The sequence below is a fragment of the Zosterops lateralis genome, assembly GCF_965231275.1.
Source record: "Zosterops lateralis genome assembly, chromosome: 5".
In the NCBI taxonomy this organism is placed as follows: domain Eukaryota; kingdom Metazoa; phylum Chordata; class Aves; order Passeriformes; family Zosteropidae; genus Zosterops; species Zosterops lateralis.
Window position 1 is genome coordinate 7802658 of NC_139766.1, and position 24460 is coordinate 7827117.

At 40.4% G+C, this 24460-nt stretch overlaps 1 protein-coding gene across 2 annotated transcripts in view; it reads right to left on the reverse strand.

The window, feature by feature from the left end:
* Window positions 1-24460, reverse strand: part of FAM53A (family with sequence similarity 53 member A) — a 70205-nt gene that overhangs the window by 45600 nt on the left and 145 nt on the right. For both annotated transcript variants that reach the window (XM_083862394.1, XM_083862393.1), the window contains exon 2: window positions 3741-3985. In XM_083862394.1, the coding sequence (XP_083718520.1) occupies window positions 3741-3818 (78 nt within the window). In that variant the 5' untranslated portion in view covers window positions 3819-3985. The remainder of the gene's footprint in view (window positions 1-3740; window positions 3986-24460) is intronic.

Consider the following 24460-nt stretch of genomic DNA (forward strand, 5'->3'; position numbering starts at 1 on the left):
TCTCTTTTGTGCAGCTGGAGAGACTATGTTCAAAAGGAAAGGAAACGTGTGGTACAACATTTAGGACAGTGCAAGTTTCAGCTGGTTTTTTGAATCTTAACAGCTGCTCTTTCATTAAAATACTCACTCAAAAAGACACCTAGTCTGAATTAAGTGGAAGAGCCATGCAAGTGAGGCTGACAACAAATTATAATTTACATCACTAATTTTAAGTGTTCTTTGCTAGCAGAAGCCAACTGTAACAAAAATAATTCTGGCTATTCTTCTACACTCCAATGTACTGCATTAAGGACTTCACAGCCTGTGCTATCTCTCCTCATTATTCTCAGAATGACAACTTCATCTTCATACTTTTAAAATTAATGGCATTAATTTCAAGGCATTTTTTCCAGTTTCCAAGTATATTTGAGTTCCTCCAATTTATCAGCATCCTTTCCAAACCAAAGGGAAGCCATTGTTTATCATTCAAATACTAATTTAACCACCACCATACAGATGTGACTCAGTTTGAGTAGGTCATGCCAGAGCTCCTTTTCTGTACCAAATACCCTCCAAATATGACTGGATATGAAATAGTGATGAGGAACACTTTGACCTTTTCTCAGGATGTAAAGAAGTGATTAAATAGTCTGACCAGTGGCTTTTCCTCTGAGGAAGTCAATCTAATTCTACATCTTTCAACACAAATAAGACTCAAAAATTAAAAATAACAAAATCCCACATTCCTTGAAGGGGTTTTACAGTAAAACTTGTTCCTTCCACAAGCCCTTGACTGGCAGTGCTCATGTTTCTTTCTTAAAACCACATCTTGAAGTCCTACAGCTCACATGCTGTTACTCCACAAACCAACATGAGATTCTCTACACAAATATGAAAAAAGGCACAAGTTTAGTCAGAATATACAGAAAAATCCAGGACTTTTGAGCTTTATGAAAGTTTTGAGAGTTCAAGGGAATAGAGACCAGTTATTTGATTTAGTGCTGCTGTCAACCCATGAAAGCCACTATGTGCTCACAGAACTCTTTTGTGAGGTAGAGTTGAGCAACCAGGGACACTATCATGTGACCTACAGTACCCAAATTGAGGAAAAGAGCTTGGGACAACCTTCCTGCTTCTACAACAGCTCATTCAGTAATTTTCCTGAAGGCAGGTGCAGGACAAGGCTGTACAACATAACTGAGCATGCACTCAGTGGCTGAATTACACCAGCTTGGAAAATTAGCATGTCATTTAACAGAGCAGTAAAAAGCTGCAGCCAGTATTTTACAACATCAAAGGGAGGTACTTGATCCCCACACAGCTTACACAAGTGAAAAAGAGTACTATGTCCTGTACATGTTATTTTTATGCCCAGTTCGGCTGCACAGTAAATAGCTTTGAAAGAGCTATTCCTTTTCCTTTTATAACCCTCATTCATGAGCTATATTACAGAATAGCTTTTCCCCAGCTATTTTATCTACTTGTGCCAAGACGCTTGTGCAGATGCACTGCAAAAGGTACCACAAAGCTGATAAGGTTTTAACTATATTAACCCAGGCAAGAAAAGTTGGTCCTAATCCTCAATCAGCCTACAATGAGGTTCACCACATGGTGTCACAGAACTTTGTGCCAGCACAAGTAACAAAAGATGCAGGCAAGATCACTTCAGAATTGCTCCAAATGCTGCTGCTATTAGAAGAAACTACAGCATTAACCTGAACCTTGCCAAAAAACATAAATTGCTAGCAGTGATACCAGACCATCACCAGCGGCCTCTTTCTCTTAGTGAAATTTAGCAATTGCCTTCAACAGTGGAAAAAGCACACTTTTTATCATCTTAGGTTCACATTTCAGTCAGGAAGTCATTTGCTTCCATGAATCCTTTTTAGTAGGGAGCAACCTACTTGCACACTTCTTTCACACTTGCTTCTCTATTTCCACACCTCACTATGCAATTTCCACACTTCTTCAGGGTGCTATTGTGTACAAACAGAACCTGCTCCTGTCCTCAGAACCTATTTTCTGTTAGAGCTAAAGCACTTATAAAACCAATTACTTGACAGATAAAAGGAGGAGAGGAACAGGAGAAGGGCGAGGAGGAAACAACTGATGAGACATCGTGCCATTTTCCGCTCCACTTGTTCTTTTTCATGCTTTGTCGTAAGTCCAGATAAGGACAGGAATAAAAAACAACCAACCTACAACACTTTACAGCATGCCAACACACTCCTGTACAGACTCCAAACAGTGTAAAAACAGTAATATGCCCTTCTCTGCTATTAGAGGCCTGTGGTCCAAAACCTACAGTAGTGATTATTGGTAAAAAGAAATTAAAAGGTGCTGCTACATGTTTGTAACTAAACACTGCTACTGGTTATAAGTCATTACTGGCTCACAATTAGGCTCCAGAGTTTAGTTACAAATGGTGACTTTTGTCACAGATTATCCTACAAACTGCAAGTGCTTCAAACCAGACAAAATAAATGCAGGCTCAATACTCACTTCTCCTGAGAGTTATCATCATTTCAACACCTTAAATCTGCATTTCAAGAATAGCACATAAGGGGAAGGTGAAGTAAAAGTAAAACTAATTATTGGAAGAACACTAAATGGACCCGCTACAGTTTTGAAAATAAAACTGCTTGATTAATGTCTACTGTTAGATATCCTTATTGGACAAGGAACTGCACACATGAGAATTGCAGGTGCTTTTGCACAACCTCCACCACATTGAAGTTATGCTTCACCTGCTTTGAGCTCATGAAATAAATAAGGAAGCAGTTCAGTTGTTTAAGTAAGTTACAGAGAATTTTAAAGTAACTGACATACTTCAGCTCCAATATTTGATTATTTTAAAAAGTAACAGAACCAGAGTCAAACCACACCTTGACATTTATTCAAATTAAGTTTTTTGTGTCCCATTGGAACATTAAAGTTTGACCTACAGAAGGGTGTCACTGTAATTAAAGTCAGTAAAACAAAATTAGTGCATTCCATACAGAGCCATGGTTTTGGGGTTCTCGGGTAGGCACCTAAAACTGACAAGAGACTGTTCTGCACTACTCATTCTGGAGTAGGTATTTCATTCACAAGAGAAATGTGAATAGAATAGATTCCTTCGTGCCTGATTTGCACGCTTGAACCACACAATGTACCCAGAGATTCAAACAGCAAGACCAACACCATAAACTACAAAGTTTTTCAGAGCACCAGGCATCTGAAACACTGAAAAAAATCAAGGATCTACTCCACTAACATCAACCACCGTCTGGTAAAAACCTGACTTTTAGTTTAATTGTATTTACTTGATGACCTGCTCTCCTTCTGCTCAGTGCTGATATTACCTACACTGCAGTAGGGATTTTTGTAAGTAAATATTCTTGTCAGATATAATCAGGCACCTGGTCTATATGGGTTGAAGAAAACTACAACCCATACAAATACATGTGCATTTTGCTAGCAAAAAAAGGAATCCTGAGAAGCTTGGATAATCCTTTTCAGCCATTAGAACACTATTTCATGAAGAGAATTGCAGTAGCAAGGTTAAAAAAAAAATCATTAAAGTAAAAAACCATCACTTCAAAAAAAGGGACTAAAGACCGAAGATCCATTTCTTCCCCTTACAACTCTCACCCAACCCTGCAAACCAGTTCTAACTTAAATACTTGAATTCTGGCTGATCTGCATTCTTGAATTTGTTATGCAGTTGTGAGTTACTTGGCATTACACATTTATGTCATGTTGTTTTGGTAGATCCTTACCAGATTAATATTGTATGTTTTACAGGTCAGATCATCCAAGCTCTGGTTCTGCAGCTTTTCTGTTATTAGTGTTACCATGGTAGTTGCTCCTTTTCCACTGCTCACACAAGTGTTGGAGGCTCTTCAGTCTCTTCTTTTAACACTCATGAGCCATTTCTGTTTTGGTCTAGAATCTTGAGATTTATGCTTCCATCTTACTGCCAAAGTTTATTTCCAAATGCTGTCAGTGTATCATGTCTGGTTTCCTGTAAAATTGGATTAGAAAAAAAGTCAGAAAAATTCTTGCATATATTATTAGTATTGTAATAACACAACTCTTATTTGCACTATTCCTTCGTCCAAATATATCACTTTGTGACCAATGCTGACAGCCTGGCATTTCAGATTACACATCTCTACTCATGAAAAAATGAGGTTTCACTGATTAAAATTTCAGGAAAGAAAAAGATGAGACTCATTAATGGTGAAGATCAGAGTGCTATTTGGCCATTTCCTGCTACTGAACTGCTTCCACCCAGGAGTTTAATCCAAGGCAGAGGGAAAGCTTTCCCTCATTTAAACTACTGAAGCCTAAACCAAGTATATTAGAATAGCATATGACACAGGCACTTACAAACCATACTGTTCTGCACATTTAACACTATTTTGGCATTTTTCATCACTAATCCCTTCTTAAAAAGCAAAGTGAAGCAGTGGGTAACAAACACTATACCTGCTTCCCAAACCCTCACCTACTTTTAATATCTTGCCCTGTGGTTTTTTTCAGCTTTGTCTTTAAAGGTTACATAATTGTTACCTGTCAGCAAACACCAGATCTGGTAACCAGGACAGATTCCCATACACATAAAAGTATCACAGACAACAGCTTTGATATCTTCATTCTGTGAACAGTCATCTAAATCAAAAGCACTGGGTTCACCAGCTGCCTCTTTTTATCCTAAACATCCTCTGCATATTTTCTTCCTCTCTAGTGACCTGCATTAACCATGCTTGATGATTTAAGTTGGCCAAGCATATTCAGGGACCACTTATGGAATATAAAGTGGGAAGAGATCTTCACAGAGATATTTCCATTTTTAAACACAAGGCTTTGGGAAGGAACATTGATGTTACTGGGACCACAAGTTTACTTACATTTTCTAGTTTTAATCTACAGTTTAAAAAAGCCCAGAAAATTTTTTCAAGTAATGTTTCCATAAAGATATTGCCTCTTCTACACTACTAATTAGCTGTTTAAATAACCAGTAGTAGCAAGGAAAAAAAAAAAAAACAACTTGAGGCTATGAGTCATGTTAAACTCACTTAAAACTAAAATATTAATAGTAGTAATGGTGATATTAGACTATCTTTTAAACCTGTTGTCTTAAGTACATCCCCAAATAAGATTTTTATATGCTAACCATGCACTATTTCACCTTCACAGCAGTCTGCTACACACCAGCCTCCCTCAGCCTGAGAGTTGTCCCATCAATGTAACTTCTGCCCAACTTTTGGTCTTGTTCTTTTATCTACCTTTTTTTTGGCTGTAAGGTAGAATGCTTAGAAATGCTCTTCCACCACAAATAATGCTACCCAGATAGTGGAAATTCAACTGATCTGTTTTTACATCATGTGTCCTATCTTCCAGGAAAGCACACAACTTTAAATATTTACATCTTGTTCTGAAATTATACCAGGTCAAATATTAGAAACCCCTCAAGTTCACACACTCCCTGGTAAAGGTGGCACATACTTTGTTCAACGTGAGCAGTCAAAGCTAAGTGTGGTTCATGAAATACTGAAGCAAAGTTTGAGGGCAAGGATGTGAACACAGCAGGATCTAGAGCAGCACAATCAAACATTGCTGTGTCCCTTTTAAACCTGGTGGAGTTTAAGGTAAATCTGGAATAGAAGTCACAAGAAAGGCTGACTGGAGGTCAGATGTTGTTCCTTTACACACTGAAATCATACTGAAGAGCTCCATAACTGGTGCAAAGACTTCTAGATCTGTGTTAAGGATGAATGTTTCCACTAGTAAGAGGCTACTGCTAAGAACCAGCTGAAAAGTTCAGCACATGTTTAGCTCCTTCTATTTGGAAAGGCCATAGAAGAATTTGTGGGGTTTTATTTCCCTCAAGGGAGAAAAAAAAAACAACAAAAAAACCCCACACAACTCTAAATCCAATAAAACTAACAAAGATGGGAGAAAAACTGATCTGTAATCAGTTAATTAGAGTTCTATTTTGCTTAGTACTTCAGATCTTCAAATGTTTCACTGCAATTTTAAGTCTGCTTAATACAAGCTAAAATAAGGAAAGACTAGACAGAATGACCTTAGACTTTAGTTAATGAACCAACTGAATCAAAGGATAAAGGGAAAGCAAATGAAATCACAGAAGCACAGCACTTTCAGAATCATGCTGAATTGTAGTTACCCACATTCATAAATCCTACCAGCTACTGAAAAGACTATTCGAGCACTGCAACCATTCAGGCCCTTTCTGACAGCATGGAACCCAATCTGAAACACAAGCCATGTGGAAAGCCCCCCAAAAAAGTTTTATTTTAGCAACTCACATTTACAACAATTTTCAAATGGAGACATGCTCCATTGACAAATACTTTATTTTTAAGTATGGGGTTAGGATGAAAAGGTGCTAGTCAAAAGGCCTTCATCTATCTGCTCCCACTTTTTCCTGCTCCCCACCACAAATAAATTCCATTCCTCAATATGAAGCACAACCCTGATAGCAGGGGGTGTAGTTCAGATCAGAAGCACACTTTACAAGTGAATTCCCTTCTCGCCTTTCTTAAATGTGTTTGATCAGTACATTGGTATTAACTGTTTCACACTAGAAATCTGTTCTTACTGGGCAGTTCTTGTTAAGGATGACACAATGAGTGTTAAGTGGTCAAAGTGTCACCAACACACTCCTACCACTGAAATGTCACCATCACACTCCCACCACTGAAAGCCATTCTAGGTTGCAGTTTGATGTACCTCAGCTGCCGTCACAACTGCCAACACATTCTCCTCTCTGGCTATTTGTGGCCCACAGCAGTGTGCCAGCACAAGTGTTTCTGCTCATCACAGAGAACTAGATCAAGGAATTTTTATAGCTGGATGAAACCAAAACACTTCCTTTTGTTTCTGGGAAATGTTGGCTTTCCAGCTGGATCATCTCCCCAGCCTGGTTTGCCATGAACTGGACACAAATGCTTGTGTGGGCGCATTGTGGGATGCTGACACTGCTTGTCCAAGTACCTGCCCAACTACAGCGTCAGAAAAAAGAGAAATTCACCACACAAGAAAGCCAGTTGACATCAGCATTTCCTTCACTGAGCCACACAGATCCCACTGTAATTAGAAATTGGGCATCTCCTCCTGAAGCATGGTTTGAACATGTTTTGCTCCCATCTTCCTTTCCCAATTTGTACTCCTTTGACTGGTCAAACTTAACCAGTTCAAAGGGATGTGAAATCCTCCCTGCAGCCTCAGCACTTAAACTGAGTGACCAAGCTCTTGGTTCACTCTGATTTGTGCTATGTATACTCTACAAGGAATTGTTTCCCTCATCTTTGCTAATTAATATTGGCTGCCAGGGGACAAAAGATTCTTCAGAATGACTTCACTCAACTGTGGTCATTTTAAATTTTATTATTATGTATTTATAAGCTTTTTGTCCCTCAGTACCTCCTAGAGGGAAGTTCCTCACTTAATTTTCCTAATTTTGAGGGTTTAGTTTATAGTTTATTTCAAGACTCTCTGCTATGGTATGTATTTAATGGATCCACAGAGAGGAGAGTAAGCTGTTTATTTTATGTACTTTTTCCACCATGCTATTTTTCTAGAGCTGGTTAGAAGCAGCCAACTTTATTTTTCAGTCTCTCCTTATAGTACTCTTTATGCTTATCAGGCTGAATCCCTCTCAAACTGCTCAGCACTTCATACTAATTGGATTTCTAGTAATATGAACCATTTGACCATCCCTGTTAGGGCAATGAGGATGCTGCTGAATTTGCACGTTTTCAGCTGCCTCGTGGCAGAGATCTTGGCACCATCCAGGCCTGCCCCAGTCTCCACAGAGCCTGGAAGCACAGCCCACAGGTAACACACCTCTGCTGTCACCAAGTCTCCACAGACAGCAGCAGAGCCAGGAGCTGCCAGTTCAAACAGGAATATCCTCCAAGCCTTGAGTTAATCACAATAGGCCTTGGAGCTCCAACTTGGATAGAGTCCTACAAGATTATGGCCATCTTTCCCTTAACACACCATCCTTTGTGGAGCCTGATTAGGTGGGATAGAGAGCAAGCTGAGACCTCCAAGATAAACACATATAACAAAAGATGTTACTCAGTCTCTGTCCTGGGAGAGACTTAATCTTCCTACGATCTCCTTGAGCTGGGGCGCAGAGGTGAGAGGTGGGGAGGAAGAGGAGCTATTTTATTGTTGTTGTTGAAAGGCAGACTAATCAAAAGGAATAAATGGAATATAAAAATCAAACTCCAAATGCAAGCCAAAGCTAACATTCCTCAAAGCTGGAGAATGAGCTGTGATGGAGTCAGTATCGCCATTGTCTGATTTAAAGTTCTTTTCTATTCATTCTGAAGGCTGAGAAAAGTAGATTCATTTTTATATCTCTATAGTACTACTAAAGGGGAGAGAGATTACTTCTTTAAAAGTTTAGCTACAAGTAGTAATGACTTGTAAAGTCTCTGCCAAAATTAACAGTGGAGATAGAACAGAAGCGCTCATGTCATGAATTCTGTATCTTCTCAGTGACATCACTAGTGTCTTTTTTGGGGAAAACTACTAAAAATACAGATTATCCAACCTCCCAGTCAATTAAAGGATGTCAGAGGCTCATTCAGTTTGACAAGCCACTTTCAAAGAGATGAAGAGTCCTGATGAAGAACACAAAGCCAACACAAAAAAAAAATTCTCTCCTTGGCTCTAAGAAAGTAAGGCAGCCAGACTCATTTCCAACCCACTCCTCCTCCTCCTCTGCATCCTGCAGGACAAAATGTTCCAGGAACAGCTCATCTCGATGGGAAAATTTACATTTGTTTGAAACACTTCTAACAAATTCTTCTCTGTTTCTGGAAGTTCTATCCTGGATAAAGAAGAAGCAATCACAAGATTTTTAGATGATTTCCCCATAATTCAAATGTAGGTGTTTCTTGATGATCACTATCCCATTATTTTTCTGCCTATGGAATTAAAATGACCTGTGAGAACACAGAGGATTGTTTCCTGTGTTACTTCACATTATTTCCTACTCTTTGCTCCAAGTGCTACATGGAACCTTTATTACCAACAATCCCATACATGCACTTAGCTTGCTCCCAGCAGAAGAAAAGGATTAGCTGGAGTCAAAATTCCAATTCGGATAAGTAGGTCCTTTAAAATATTATCTCTGCTTCAGCAAGCCAAAGGAGCTAATTGCTGCAGCAGTACTAACTCCAGATCTAGATGATTTTGCTACTAGACTCTAGATGAAAGGTGATGTGATTTTTTGCCTCCTGGCACTTTCTGCAGCATCCAAGAAGAACTTCAAAATTGAAACATCACACGAAACTGATCAAGTTTTAACAGGGCACTGTCCATCCCATCCCACTTATCCCTGAAGCAACACTAAGTTGGAAGACCAGCTTTTCTGAGACTGCTAAGCTAATACTTTATGCCATCTGACAAAAAGCTACAAAATGTCTAGTTTCCTGCAATGCAGAACTCCAACGTTCAAAAGGGAAGAGAACATTCTATTTCTAGAAATATGTATTATTTACTACAGTGCTAAGAAGTTCACAGAGAGGCTAAGCATTTCTTACAACATAAGTCTATTATTAATAACTTTTAGCCCAGAAAAGTTGTTGATAGCGGGCATTTAAAAGAGAATTATTTGGACTCTATCCTTTCCAGCACTAATCTGCAGGGTGGCTATTCTGCAAACCTTCCAAAATTCCACATCAAGTTAAAAAAAATCTGTTTTAATTATAAAGTTTCCTACAGCTATAAAGTTATCAATCAACATTTTGGGGGATTGGTACTAAAATGGGACACAGAGAAGAGAGTTTATAATCCTAGTTCGTATTCTGTAGAGGCCATTTCACAACTATCTAAAACAATCTGTTTAAATTGTAGTTCTCCCTGAAGAGTTCAGATGTGACAAAATAAAGCCTTAACACCACACCCTACACATTCTAAAACTCTGAACATAACAACCAAAGAGCGTAGTTTCAACATTTGCAATTTAGAGCTGCTCTAAAAAGACTGAAGACAGAGTTACAGAACCTCTTCACTTTCTCCATGCAGTGTTTTCATAAGCCAGTTTTTATTAAAAGGAAACTTCAACATTATGAGGTGTTCACAAACTTGGATTCAGGTTGACTCCAGCACAAAACTCCACAAAGGGACAAGAAAAATAGGAGATATTCTTTACATCAACTTATGGCCACTGGAGACAGTTTTCAGATATTCCATAGGCTCTGGAAGCACAAGGAGTATCAAGAGCTCAAAACTGTCTGCTGAAGAACATACGTCAACTATTGTCCAAGGCAGGACTACAGATCATCACTCTAAAGTTAAAAATTAGGGTTTGGGTTGTTAATGCCTCCAGAGATAGAGGAGAATAAATATTAGGTCAACTTACCTCAAATGCAGAAAATCACTACTAAGTCCAGATTTTCACTGTTTTGACCCTAAAGGATCATCACTAGGACCAACTGGTCACTGAGGCAGCTGAGACAAAATATAAATTGCTACTAAAATAAAGTTGCATCCTACACACTCACTTCTACTCCATATCCTACACTTCAGATCCAAGAGCTCCTATGAGAAGGAAGGGAAGCCTCAACCATCACACACAGCCTTTGGATTCCACTTAAAAGAGGGGTGATATGCTGGAATGAGGTTAAAGGTAATATTTCAGTATTACTTTTGATAGTATGGTTTCCCATTCCATTGTAACTGTACAACCCACCCAGCTTAGATGAGAACACATACAAAACAATGACTTAAAATAATTTAATACATTTGGAATTAGAATCAAAATATTTTACATGCTGAGCTGTTGTCTGTAATAAATATACCCCCTTTAATTTCTCAAGTTACTGTCAGTGCTTTGGGTTTGGTTTTAAAACAAGATACTTGAGAGTCTCCTTCCAGAAAGGAAAAAGAAGGGTGGAGATAGGCAATGTTAAACCTTTGTCACAGTTTATAAAGTACACTTCTCAAAGCAACAGAAGTGAAGTAAGCTCGAGAGACTTTTACCAGGTCATACCTAATTAAAGCAAGGAATATTTCACTGCAGAAAACTAGGGCTAAGAACTCAACTCAGCCAGAGGTTAAAGCATTTTTTATTGCCAACTCATATCAGTAAGAAGTCAGTCTCTCAGGTTTAAACCTGTCTTTCAGACCTGATGAAGACCAAATACTCATACCACAGACAAGTCATCCTGCATCTTTCAAAGTATCTTTGTCAGACAGGACAACAGATGAGCTGTGCCTTGTGTCTGATGCTGTACAAAGCTGCTGCTCCAAGATGCTCATGTTACTTATGCTCTTTCCTAAAATAATCCACCACAATGACAGGCAAGGATTTCATTAATTTCGCTGAAGAATATTTACATATACTCTGTTTGGAGCTCCATTTGAATGAGCCATCAGCACTGGCCCATGACCAGTCATCTCCCTGCAATGTGAGATTTGGACTCTTTCTCCTCAGCTCTACTGCAGAAACCCCAAGGCTACGATGTGATGTTGAGGAACAGAAGTCTCATCTACTGAGGCTTGAACACATGAACACCAAGCCCTTGGCTTTTGCTGTAATTATGAACTAAATGAGCTAACAGTCATTATTTCAATACTACACTACTCAAATCAAGAGCTATTGCCTATTTAAGCAATTCAGAACAGAACCTAGTGGGCAATCACCACTTCTTTACTGTAACTTTCAGGGTATTTTACTAAAAGCTCAAAGCTCAGGTCCTACACAAATTACTTTCACCTCCACATACTGCTTTTATAGATATACTATTTAAAACCAATGGAAGTATTTACTTCATAGACTAAGCCTCCAGTAAGATACAAAATACAGACTCAAATAGTAATTTATACTGATAATATTAGTGTTTGGAGAAATCTACCAGACTTCCACTAAAGTCAGTGATCCAGACTGTACAAGATCCATGAGATTGTTTTTTTATTCTAAGGCTTGAAGAATAAAAAAAAAACAGATCAACTGGCCCTACTACCAAGATATTTGCTTCACTCCACCAGTAAGAAAAGCCCGAGAAAAAAAATAAAAATAATAAAAATAACGAATAGTATCACCTACTTTCTCTTAGTGTTTGCCCTTAAAACTGAGAAGTAAAACAGGCACATATACATACTTTAAAAATACCCAGGGCTGAAAAAAATAGCCCTGACCCTTAATTTGTATAGCAGTGACAACAATGATTATCCCATGCATATCCTGCATCTCTGATAGAATGAAATAATACCAGCACTGAAGTACTGTTCTATTACCAAAGCCTATAGGCTGGGAGCTGAGGGATTATACAAATCTCTTCCATACATCCTGCTCCCAAAACACACACAGCTAATAAACCTCCTCCTGTTCGCCTTCAGGTTCATTCTGAGGAGTTTTAGACATCTGGTCGGCTTGTTTAAAATAAAAAGCCCAACTAGTAGGTTTGTTTTTATGATCCCAAGTGTGAAATGTTCTTGCTGGAGGCCTCAGGCCAGGTGAAAAACACTTATGTTAAGATGCTACTTCATGGCATTTCAGGGATCTAATGAGCTATATAATCTGCACACAGCAAAGTCTCCCTTCATTAGCGTGCATACATGCATATATGGAAATTAAAAATGAGGAACCTAGGGTAGTCCAAATATTTTTCAGTAAACAGTACAGCTGGTGAACTGCAGATAGCACTAAATTTAGAACTCAAGTTCTGAGCAGTATTCTGAGCAGTAAATATCCATACATCTCAATGCTTACAGCAACATGAAGCACGTTCCTCCAAGGCTCACTGTACTTACTTCTCATACTATGAATAATATCTCCTTCTCATGACAAAGTATTATGCCCAATTTAGCAGTTTAAGGAAAGTGTCTTTGTCTCAAAATTGGAAGTCTGCAGATCACTGTGCAGTGATACTGAATAAGCATTTGGATGTGTGTACTCTTATTTTAGCAGTCCACAAATACACTGTTTACATATTTCCCTATAAAACCCTAAAGTATAAAGAAAGCAAATTACATGAAGAGTTTACACAGCAGTAAAATTCCATGCAGGCTTGCATGAAGTAGCTAAAGCTTGCTGCTACATTATCTGTGTGGAAAGAGCATGGAAATGCACAGAACAGATATGAAATATCTGACAACCAAGTTCCATCTCATGGCCCAAACTTGGTCTCTATCATGGCTCACCATCTGCAACGTGTCACTGAAGAAACTAATTCATATGGCAGGAGATACCACCTCAAGAGGTGGCACACACAGATCCCAAGTTCTACAACACCCATCTAGTTACCAGATCCATCAGAACCCAGAAAATAAAACCCAAGTACCACACAGCTTTCAAGTAGCAAGAATTTTCTTTTAAATAAAGAGATCTTGGTATCACACTACAAATAGCAAAGCTGAGTGGTAGTTTGAAGAATTTCTTGTTGTGGCTCTTTACTTTGCTAAACTATGGTTCCTATTAACTTAGCAGTTGGTTTCCAACTTCTGTTTTGCACATACCACAAGCTTTTGAATGGTGAAGTCTCCGAAGGGATTTGCACTACATATAATCTGCTCTACATGTGAGCTCTCAGTCCACAAATGACCCAAGCATGAGCAGACCACAAATTAAAGGCCATTAAAATAATGGAATGAAATACAAAGACAAAGGCAGTACACATCAATACTGTGTGTGCTTCCAGCATTCAATTCAGACCTTACTTCAAGTGTCACCAGGGACATCTCTCTTGCCAGACCTATTAAAGGTACTTCAATAAAATTTACTTCAGTTGAGCTATGCAGCTCTTACTAGCTCACTAGACTATTTGGAAATCCAGATAAGTACTTTGTCTCTCTGCAGTCAGCCTTGAGCAGCACACTGAACAGCTGGATTCAGGAAACACTGTGTTAGAGGTCAAGACACAAACCAAGGGGTAGACATTGCAGTAGGTATTTAGAAAAAGCATTCGTAACTATTACATCAACTAATGAAATTTCACGAGACAAAGTTACACCATGTCAGAGAAGAAAAAAGTGAACTATTTTAGCTACATTAGTATGATTGGTTTTTTTTCTTAAATGCTGGAAGATCACCTTTGCTTGATGGAAAAGCTCAGTATTTTCTGTGTACTTCCTCAACACTACCTGATGTACTGAATGAACAACTCATTACTTCTACAAGCAAATTCTATGGAAAGATTAACTTGTCAAAGGGGATTCATAGAAGTCACCAGAACTCCAAATTAAAGTTTACTCACAGAGGATGGGCTACGAAGCCTTAATGTAAAGCCATGGCCCTGGTACAGGAAGCAAACAGGCACAAGGTGCCAACTAGTACACAAATACTACAGACCATAGTTCAGTCAGTATAAACCAAAATAACTATTTTACTTCAGCACAAAAACACTAGGAGAGAAAAATATGAGTGTTGAGGAAGGCCTTGACTTTTAATCTACCCTGACTGGGACAGAAATTTAGCAGCTTTGAATGGCAGCAGGTAAGTCACTTGGCAAGTCCAGCACATTAAATTCACAGACAGCAACTGTGTAAAGGGGGACCAGACCAAGAGAGTTTGGAAGGGAAATGGGACCTCCCACTTGGGCAGTTATCTTTACAGAGGACAGCATTCTGATAAGATCAACTTTGGTAACCAAGCTAAGTCACAAAACAGTCAAGATTTATCTGATCAAGTCAACAGTAAGAGATATGTGTTCTTTCAAATGATCTTTCAGTGCTGACAAAAAGTGTATTCCATCTAAGTTTCCTTTAAAATGAGCCTCTGAAATTACATCTGGGTTCCTGGCACCTTCACATATGCAAAGGTTAAGCCACTCCATAATCTGCATAAAGCAGTAACATCTTTTCTGCTGAAGATCTGAAACGAATGACTGTGTTAGGGGAAGTCACTGGCTGAGCACCTGGACTCAAGAAGCACTGAAGTGATAAACAAGCTTCTGACAGCTGCAGCCTTTTGTGCAGGTGCAACAGGCATTTACTTCATTGCAGTTTGGCTCAGTTCAACAGCTACTTTAGAACTCAGAAATGGGTTTGGTATTATTTGATCAGCTTGTGCTCCAGTGAGAAAAGGACAAAGGGAAGGCCCTCCCAGACTAGTTCCAAAGTTTAAGACTGTATATTTAACAGGACTATAAAGTTTAATCTCAAGGATACATGGCATTTTGCAGTCAACTATGTTAGTTGCATAAATTGCAATACCACAATTTATACAGAAAAACCTACCACAACCATGAACACATCTTGAAACAGCTTTTCTGAACACAGCTCCCCCATAATCCTGTTTAAGGTCTGTAACACAAACAACTATTAACCTAAAGTACACTCAGCACAAATTTCACCATCCACATTTTCTTTAACTTCCCAACACCTGGTGATGCTCCCTTACTGTTCTGGTAACATTTTGTGGGTTCACAGTGGTCACTGAGGTAACCCTATCTAACAAACATTCCATATCTTTAAGAAAAGGATCAGACTTACTAAACCTCTGCTCAATTTAACACTGCAGCATGGTTTCAAAGCATAGCTGTCCATCTCCTTAGAGCATCCAGTGGAAAGAATGGTTGGAAGATTAATTATTCCAGCTTGTAGCCAGACACAACAGAACTTTAAACTACACTCAAATACATCTGTGTGATGAGAATAAACTGATACACATGCAGTGACTGTAAATAAGAGCAAGTCTAAGGGAATTACTGAATGGCAGAGATGTAAGGAAAGTTTAGAGGAAGAGGTGCTGGAGAAAAAAACAACAAATAGCACTTACAGAACTGTGTCAAACAACCCCACAGAGGCAGGGCTCAGACAAATCCATTTCTATGCAGCACAAGATTCATTATGTGCATCGAGTTCGACAGGGGAGATAATATGAGAACTAAGATTTCAAACAGAGAAAATTGCACCTACAGAGATGTCAAAAAATACTTACAAATACAAATCTAAGAAAAATACTCTAAAGAAAAGCTGCTCCAAGTAGTGGAGCTTATCCTTTGACACATGGCTTGCAATGAAAGAGCAATTTCATCTCAAGAATGTACACCTTCAAAGAACTCCAACTACAGATGACTTCAGTCACTCTGTAACACCTGGAATTATTTGCAAGGTACCAGACTTAGGTCATGTGATATATTTAAATACAGAGTAAAACAGGACATGGTTGGGGCTTTTTAGAAACAAAACAAATGAACAAAAAGGGGTCTGGACATCAGTCTGAGGTTAGGCCTGTCTTCATTCTATGTCTGCATTAAGAAAAAGGTCAGAATTCGTGCAACCAGTCTCCAATTCCCCCATATTTAAGTAGAACCTCTGGGAAGAGTGGGAACCTTTTGCAAACACTAGAGGTGTGCAGCACCCACCTGGTTCACTGGGACATCAGTGTAACAGGGTTTAGGGACAGGGAGGAATCTGTGAGCCCACACACCTAAATTTTACAGACTTGTGCTGCTGGGAGGTAAGCAAAGGCAGTCCTTGGGGGACAATCAGCCAGAGAGCAGTTGCCAGTGGTGTGTGGGAGAACACAGAGCAGGAACCCAGCCCAGTTCCATTTCTGTGCTTCCCGTGATCTGATCTGCTGCTGGCAGAGGAGGTTGTACATGTAGGAGAACAGCAGGAAGGACTGCAAGACAGCATCAAAATCCTGCATAACTCTGACAAGCTGGAAAACGGTTCTGCAAGTAAAAGGACACAACTGAGTTCTGAAAGGCACACTCAGGCAGGATTAAATGAACAAATAGGAAGGCAAGTTCTTCAGAAGAAAGCTGTGAGCTAGGTGGGATCAACGGGCTGACCTTGAAATGAGTGTTAAGCTGGTGTAAAAAAGTCCAGTGTATGGGGATGCATAAACAGGAGTATCAGCTCCAGGGCACATAAAGCCATTTTTACACTGTACTCAGCACAGAAGGTCTGAGCTGCAGTACAGACTTGGGTTTTGAGCACCACACTTGAAGCATAATGTGAACTAACTTGAGAGAACAACAAGAATGATCAGAGCTGAAAAAAACCTGACCTCTCAGGAAGACCTGAAAACACTAGTTTTGTTTAGGACAAAAGTATCACAAGGGTGGAGGGCGAGACACAAGGAAACAGAAACACCGCAAAGAACAATACAAATATTTTTTGAAGTTTACTTGCTACAGGGGAAGGAATAGCTGTCCCTTACATCCAGGGAACTAGGCAATAAGCTTGACCTGCATTAAGAAAATGTCTGGTTTCATATTTAGAACAAGTTTTAATACTGAAGACAGCAAAGCACTGGACAAGTAGAAAGAAGAGCTGCTCAGGTTTCTGTTATGAATCATGTTAGGATGTGCAATACCAGTATGGGGCAGGAGACTCACAACTAGCCCACACCTTTCATAGTGCTATTTTTTTTTTTTAATTACAAACTCAGTTTCAAGCCCCTGTGATGTTTTTGCTTATCCTCCTACAATGTTTTATAAGTTTCAATGAATTAGATGTTACTTTTCTGATTTTTTAAATTAAAACTTCAGGATTTGCATTATCAGGTTATTTTATTATTACCAAAAAAAAAAAAAAAAAAGTCACAGATGCCCCATACTTTCTTCACACAGAAATAAATCCCCTCCTGTGGCAGCATGCAAGTTTCAGCAATATTGCAGTATCCTGCTGCATCTTCCTTCTGACCAAGAGAAGCCAGAAGCCTATTACTTCAGAAAGACATGCGTGCTTTGCCTTCCAACAACCCAGCAGGGTGATGTAATGGCTTTCACTGATGTGGTGTCAAGGCACTGTCACACAAACATGTGCACGCACCTTTTACACCCACTGCCGCAGGCTGGGTTAGGACTTCCTGAGGACAGAAAATGCTGCACTCGGCAGCCAAATACTCCAAAACAAAAATTAAGATATGCAGCACTTTACAGATGGGGAGTTGAAGCAAAGAGCATTAGTTACAGCCAGAGTCCACATCTGACCTGCAGCATCTAAGTCACTAAACCACAGAGGAATTAACTCTTAAGAGCTCAAGCATAAATAAAAAGCATAAAACAAGACAAAGCACTATCTTTTTTCATCCTCTGTAATAGTTTAGTACTACACATATTTATCCAGGTACTTTCCTGCTTTATTAAATGACATTCTTCTGATTTGTGAAGCACAAAAACAAAAGAGGAGTAGCAGTCCACTTTACCCTCCCTGCAGCTCAGCGATTTCTTATCCAAATATTGAACCAGAAAGGTCTGGTCAGGATGGGGTGCTAATGGAAGAAAAGGATGAACTCAGCAGGCACATCTGCAGCCAAGCTCAAGGGGACTGCTCTGCATCCTGGGAAGGGAACAGGCCAAGTACCAGGTTGGCACTGGAAGATGCTGGCTCATGTTCAAGTGTCACCACAACTTCCAAACCAGTGACACCCCTGTTGTCTCTTAACCTCTGGTAGCCTCTTACAACAGGCAGCAGCTCTTCAGTTCAGCCTCTAAGTTACTCAAACTTCTCAAATTCATCAGGGTTCAAGTCTGTTGTTTCATTTCATTGTTTTTAAGAAAGGAAAAGATGAAGTGCTGGGTACTTGTTCCTTTCCCCCTTCCCACTGTAAGAAATACATGCTGTACTTTAGTCAATTCATGTAAATAGTTCCTGAATGCTGTTTTCATTACCCTTCTCTCCTCTCATTTACTAAATACTGCATCAAATTACGCTCTGAAGCAGGGCAGCAGTCCTGAGGCATGCTCACACACCACTACCTTCCACCTCAACAGACAGCAATGAATTATTTGCTACTGCTATCACACTGGGATAACTGGGCAAAGAGCTTCCTTTTCTTCTAAAACTCTATATTGTAATTTTAACTGTCAGTTCATCAAAAACACTGTTCAAACACACAAATAGGTCTCAGGTATCTAAACAGAGACCAGCACTTTAGAAAACCAATAAATCTCACCCTCAAACAGTCCACAAATCAGAAGTTTCCTACATTATGAAAACATAATATGATACAAAATCCACCTGCAACCTCAACAGCCATTTACATACTGAAATGCTGAGCTGCAGAAGGCAGAACTCCAGATGCAGACCCACCATCCTGCCTCAACTATGTTCCCACAATTCCATTGCATAACCTACATCACACCTGAGTCTCCAAACTTTAACCTCTTCCATATTCTGCATACTACTTTTGGACAGTGGAAGCTGATAAGGCCACAGAGTTTGACAGATCCAAATGACACACAGCTTTTGTCACGTGCAACTTTCCTTAAACATGATAAACTTCCATCCCTCTAAAACCAAAGGAGGTCAGGTCAACAGAAACCTTGAAGACAGACAGAGAAATGCATTTTTCATTGGGAAAGCAGGGGGAGTTAAAGAAAAAAGAACCTTTAAAAGAAGAATTTTCATTGCAAACAAACATTTAAGGGTAGAATAAAGAACAAAAATATCAGAGGGTATCTAGTAGTAAAACTGTATGAGATGGATGAATACTTCACCAAGACAAAATCTAAAGCCACAGTTAAGAAGGTGAAATAACACATGTGCACAGCACTGAAGGAATGATTCAGAGCCACTGACATCAACACAAGCTGTGCAGAGCAAAAATTAAACATGCTGCAATAATAATTTGAACTGCCCAAATTAGGTTAAAAAATACATTTACCCTACAAATTAAAAAACCTCCCAAACCCCTCGAAGGCATTAATGCTGCTCACAATGCTATTTGAGATGCAGATTAGGGACTTGAAGTTAATATAACACCAACAGAAGTTTCTATTATTCCTATTAATGACTGAAGGGGAGGTGACAGTAGAAGAAAAGCCACAGCCCTGTTATATGAGGTCTCATTAGGACAGTACACATTTCCCTTAAATTTTAATACCTTCACTTTAATGTAGAACTGGAAAAGGTAAAAATGTGATCTTTCATAACCCAAGAAAACTGGACTGAATTAACAAATAAACAGCAAATTGGTTGTCAAGGCAGGCTGGATGAGAGGGGTCTTAAGGAGAAACAGGTTTTCTTTTTTAAAAAAATAGAATTCAGATCCTGTCTTCCAGCATCATAGATCTCAGGCTAAAGCACAAAAGTAAAGGTTTAGACAGTGGTACTGCAGTTATTTCTTCAACTATTTCCTGTACCAGCCGGGTGTTCTGATTCTGAAGCTCAGCAAATATAGAAACAGCTCTCTTACAGCTCAAATGCCCTCCCCACAATGACGTGGAGGTCTTGGTACACACAGTCAATTTTGCAAATGACACTTCTAATGAAAGCTGCAGGCAAAACACAGTTTGATTTCACACCTTTGGCTCTATCTGCACAGACAGACCCACACACACTCACTGAAGAGCAGTTGCCATCACTGGCACTGCTGTCCCAAGCTCTGGGCCTGATACACCATTGACAACTCTCCCCAGTGCTCTCCTACAGTTTAGCTCTCACAGGAGCTTAAAACAAAGTTGTCACACCAGGTTCAGAGCAATGATGTGAACATCAGGTGATCTGAACCCTTGATCTTACTGTTAACACCCAACCTGCAAAACGTGGCAGCTGCATTTTACCAGAATACATTCAAGTTCAAACAGAAGAAAGCCAATTATATTAGTTTTGTTTTTACAACTCAGTAAATATCCTAACTGAAACATTCCATATTACCTTAAAGCATAGCATTCAACTGCTTGCTTAAAAAAAACAGTGCTGTCAGTAAACTGAGAGCCATAACCCAGATAATGTATTTAGTAACAACCCTGCCTACTTCCTCCCCTCAACCTAAAAATTAGCAGAAACATGGCCTTCACAAGTTTACACCCACTGCAAAGCATTAGCAGTTATCTGAGCAGCTTCTTGTCAGCTTGCTAATGATATTATTCCTCGAAACAACCAAAAAAGCCAAAACAGCACCAAATGTAGAAAGGGCTACGTTAAGAGTTGACAGATACCTTGATTTCAGGTTTCTCTGTACTTAACAGTACCAAAATATCCAGTTGGATCATCACAAAAATAAATGTAGAGCAGCCTAGAAAGGAGTTAAAAATATGCCACACCCTCCCCCTTTTTTTTTTCCAGGTTTCCTCTTGAGTGAGGAGAAAATCCTTAAAGAAACCATTTTCTGAAAATATGACTTGTCTCAATTCCCCTAACAGTGTTTACAGTTAAAAGAAACTAACAAAGTTAAGGTGCCTTTTTTTTTTTTTTAAAGACTCATCACTGGATTGCAGTACTTCAGTGCTAAGATCCCATTAAGGACACAAACTTTATGACAACCAAAAAAGCACATTGTCCACTAAAGGGCTCCCTCACAGGTGTACAGAGTCAAAAGACTAAAACTTATCTACCAACAAAGTACCAGACACTGCACTGAGTTCAAGAACCTGCATTTCTAGCTATGAACTTCTTCCCTAGAATTAAACAGGGCTTCCCTGTGCTGATTAACCCGTCCTTCAGGAGTGCTCATAAAGCCCTCCACAGGTTTCTGTGAGTAGTTTCAGTCCTCCCAGTAAGGTTATGTTACTTGCAATATCCAAAGTAAAAGTTGCAGATAATTCCACAACAGGCAGGAATATCTTGCATTTTGAAATAAACTACCTGCAAGATCTTACATGACTACCAGATCTCAAAAATGCAGTAATCATAAAAATCCAAGAAGTTTATTTCACAAAAATAAAAATTACAGTTTAAAGCAAACAAAACTTTGTCTAAAAAGAAAGCACAGAACTTATGAGCTTGCAGAGGAGAGAGAAGCTCCCTGTTGCCTTAAAACAAAATTTCCATTTATATAATGACCATCAACAAACACAAAAAGAAAAGTAAATCATAACAAATATTAATATTGTTCACAAAAGGCTTAGGGAGACTTCTTAAGGAGACTAGTTTTTAGGACAACTCAAAGCAGAACCACAGAGGACAAATTTTTAGAACAAAAAAATCAAAGCCAGCATCCAAAAAGAGTGGAGGAGCAAGGAAAGAATTGTGTTTGGAAAGTTTTAAGTACACCATGATTCTAAAGGGAATAATCTATCAAACCACAGGAGGTGACTAGAACTGCCATCATCACTGCTAACACAAAGGAATGTAGATTGGGGGGAGGCAACAGAGGAAGGGGGAGAAAGCACAGAGAAGGGAAAAGAAGGAACTAAAAAAAGGGAGCCACAGTAATGGCTACCAGACTCTCAAGGAATTCCTAAAGGAAAGAATAAATCCTTCAAGGTTTTGTTTTAAATAAAGCAATCCATGCAATAAATTGCAGTCTCCTCAGTACAGTCAGGCTTTCAGTTTATCTGCCCACCATATTTTCATAAATGCAGTTTTACACCTCTACTAAACTTCCAAAGCTTAACAAAACGGTTGCAAATATAAATATTTCTTCTTTCATCCTCTTCATTCCTCTGAATCATAGTACCCTGCAGAAAAACAGCTTTTTGAAAGGAAGTAGGGGAGCTTAACCATCCTGAATTTAAAACATCCCTTTACAATTATTTAACCAACTTTAATTCCCCAGTTAAAGAGACAGTAACTATGGGTTAGGCACTGGCAGGTAAAGGCCGCTAGAGGACTGCCAGATTACCACAGGAACATCCCAAAAGTCTATCATATCACAGGGGGCTGATCTTGCAGATTACTATTTTGAGTTTGTGTCTAATAGGCAGCAATTACTGCCACACGATGAAGAGTAGCATCTTGCTACCCATGGAAAAAAAAAATAGGGCTCATTAAAAACAGCAGACATGTTAACATGAACAGTATTTCAAGGAAATTCAAAATGAGTGAGTAGTGAACTCATTTTCTAGTTCAGAGTTCCACCAGCTTATGTAGAGCTACTTAAAATGTATGTTTTAGTCTCCTGCCTCTGAGCACAATTCTTGCAGGCATTTTTGGAAGCTCAATAACCGTGAGGATACAAGCTCTTTGGGCCAGAACAAGTACACTGCATCTCCAATAAAACCAGATCAAGTAACATGCTTCATCAGGAAAGTTTTTGCTACTCAGCAAACGTTGCGATCCACATTTCATAAGCCCGACTAGAAGCAAGCAGACCATTCGCAATTAAAACACACCAGAAACATTTCAGCTTGCCACAAGAGATACAAACTTACTGCTCCTTGCCAAAAATGGCAAATTTTTCTGACAAAAATATTTGCTATCAGTCAGGCAAATGAACGGGAGGCAATGCAACAGTAATGGCTCTAAAAACTGTTCTCAGGAGTTGATTTTAATGTAAGCACAGCGAACCAGAAAATGGATTTGACCAGCTGGCTCAACTCATCCCCAGGCACAGGACCTGGCGCTCACTCATGGTGAAACCAGGGACAGAATCACCCAGTCCCTCTCAACCCTGCACCCCCAAAGCTGAGGTGCTGCTCCAAAGCTTCTGGATGCTGGGATGGGATGTCCTTCCCTGAAGGGGAAAACCCCTGGACGTTTCCATCCCAAGGCCAGGAGTGCAGATCCCTGAGCACCAGACCCGAGGAGCCTCCACAGCGGGTGACTGCTCTACCTCACAGGACCTAAAGCGACCTCCTGAAACAGCACCCAGAATTTCAACCACACGTCTCCAGCCAGCCTTCCAGCAGGCCAGAAGACATTTAATAAGCCAAATAACCAGAACAAAGCCATGTTATTGCCCTTAGAAAAGCTGGGATAACACAAAGAGCCCATTCACTTGCCCACTGAGCCCAACTGGTCCTTACACTTCGAGGCCATAAAAACTAGAAATCAACTTTCCTATTGCTGAGGGGAGGGGAAGGAAGAAAACAACCACCCTTTCCACCCAGGAATCATTATGGAAGGCAGCTATTGTGGGAAAAAAACAGGCACCTCCAGGGAGGCAACGCTATCCTTGAGGCAGAGAGGGGGGAATCGCCTCAAAACCGGCGGGGTACGTGCCTGCAGACATGTGTGTGCAGGGCAGCGGCACAAAGGAATATCCGAGCCCCGCCGCGGCCGGGCACCTTCCCTTCCTTTCCCTTTCCTTCCCCGCACGGCCGGGCCAGGCCAGGCCCCCGGGAGACACGGCAGCGCCGCGCAGCCGGCCCGGATCCCACCCCGGCAGCGCCTATTACCGCTAATAACTTCATTTTCGGGGGTGATGGGTTCTCTGCCTCCCGGCGAGGCGGCCGCCTCCGGCTCCCAGCGGGCGCCCGGCAGCAGCCCCAGCTGTGCGGGGGGAGCGCGGCCCGGGCCGAGCGCGGACAATAACAACGAAATGCACGATATCCACACCGCTTTACCGATCATCTCTCGAGGTAACCGGAGGGATGAGCGGCATGCAGCCCTGCGGCAGCAGGAGGTGCCGCTGCAGGGAAGCGCAGCCTCGGGGTGACACCCCCGCCCCGCAGGGTCCCCCGGGCCGCGCTCGCTGCCCCGCCCGCCCGGAGCTGCGCGGTGCGTACGGGCTACCGGGCTCCGCGGAGGGGGCCGAGGATGGCCGGGCCGCTTTCCCTCTGCTCCGTACTGCCTGCGGGCCGACAGCGGGGTTTGATGCCTGTCGGGCTGCTGCCTGCAGGGCTGTTATTACCTGTCCGGCCGCTGCCTACACGGCTGTTACCTGTTACCC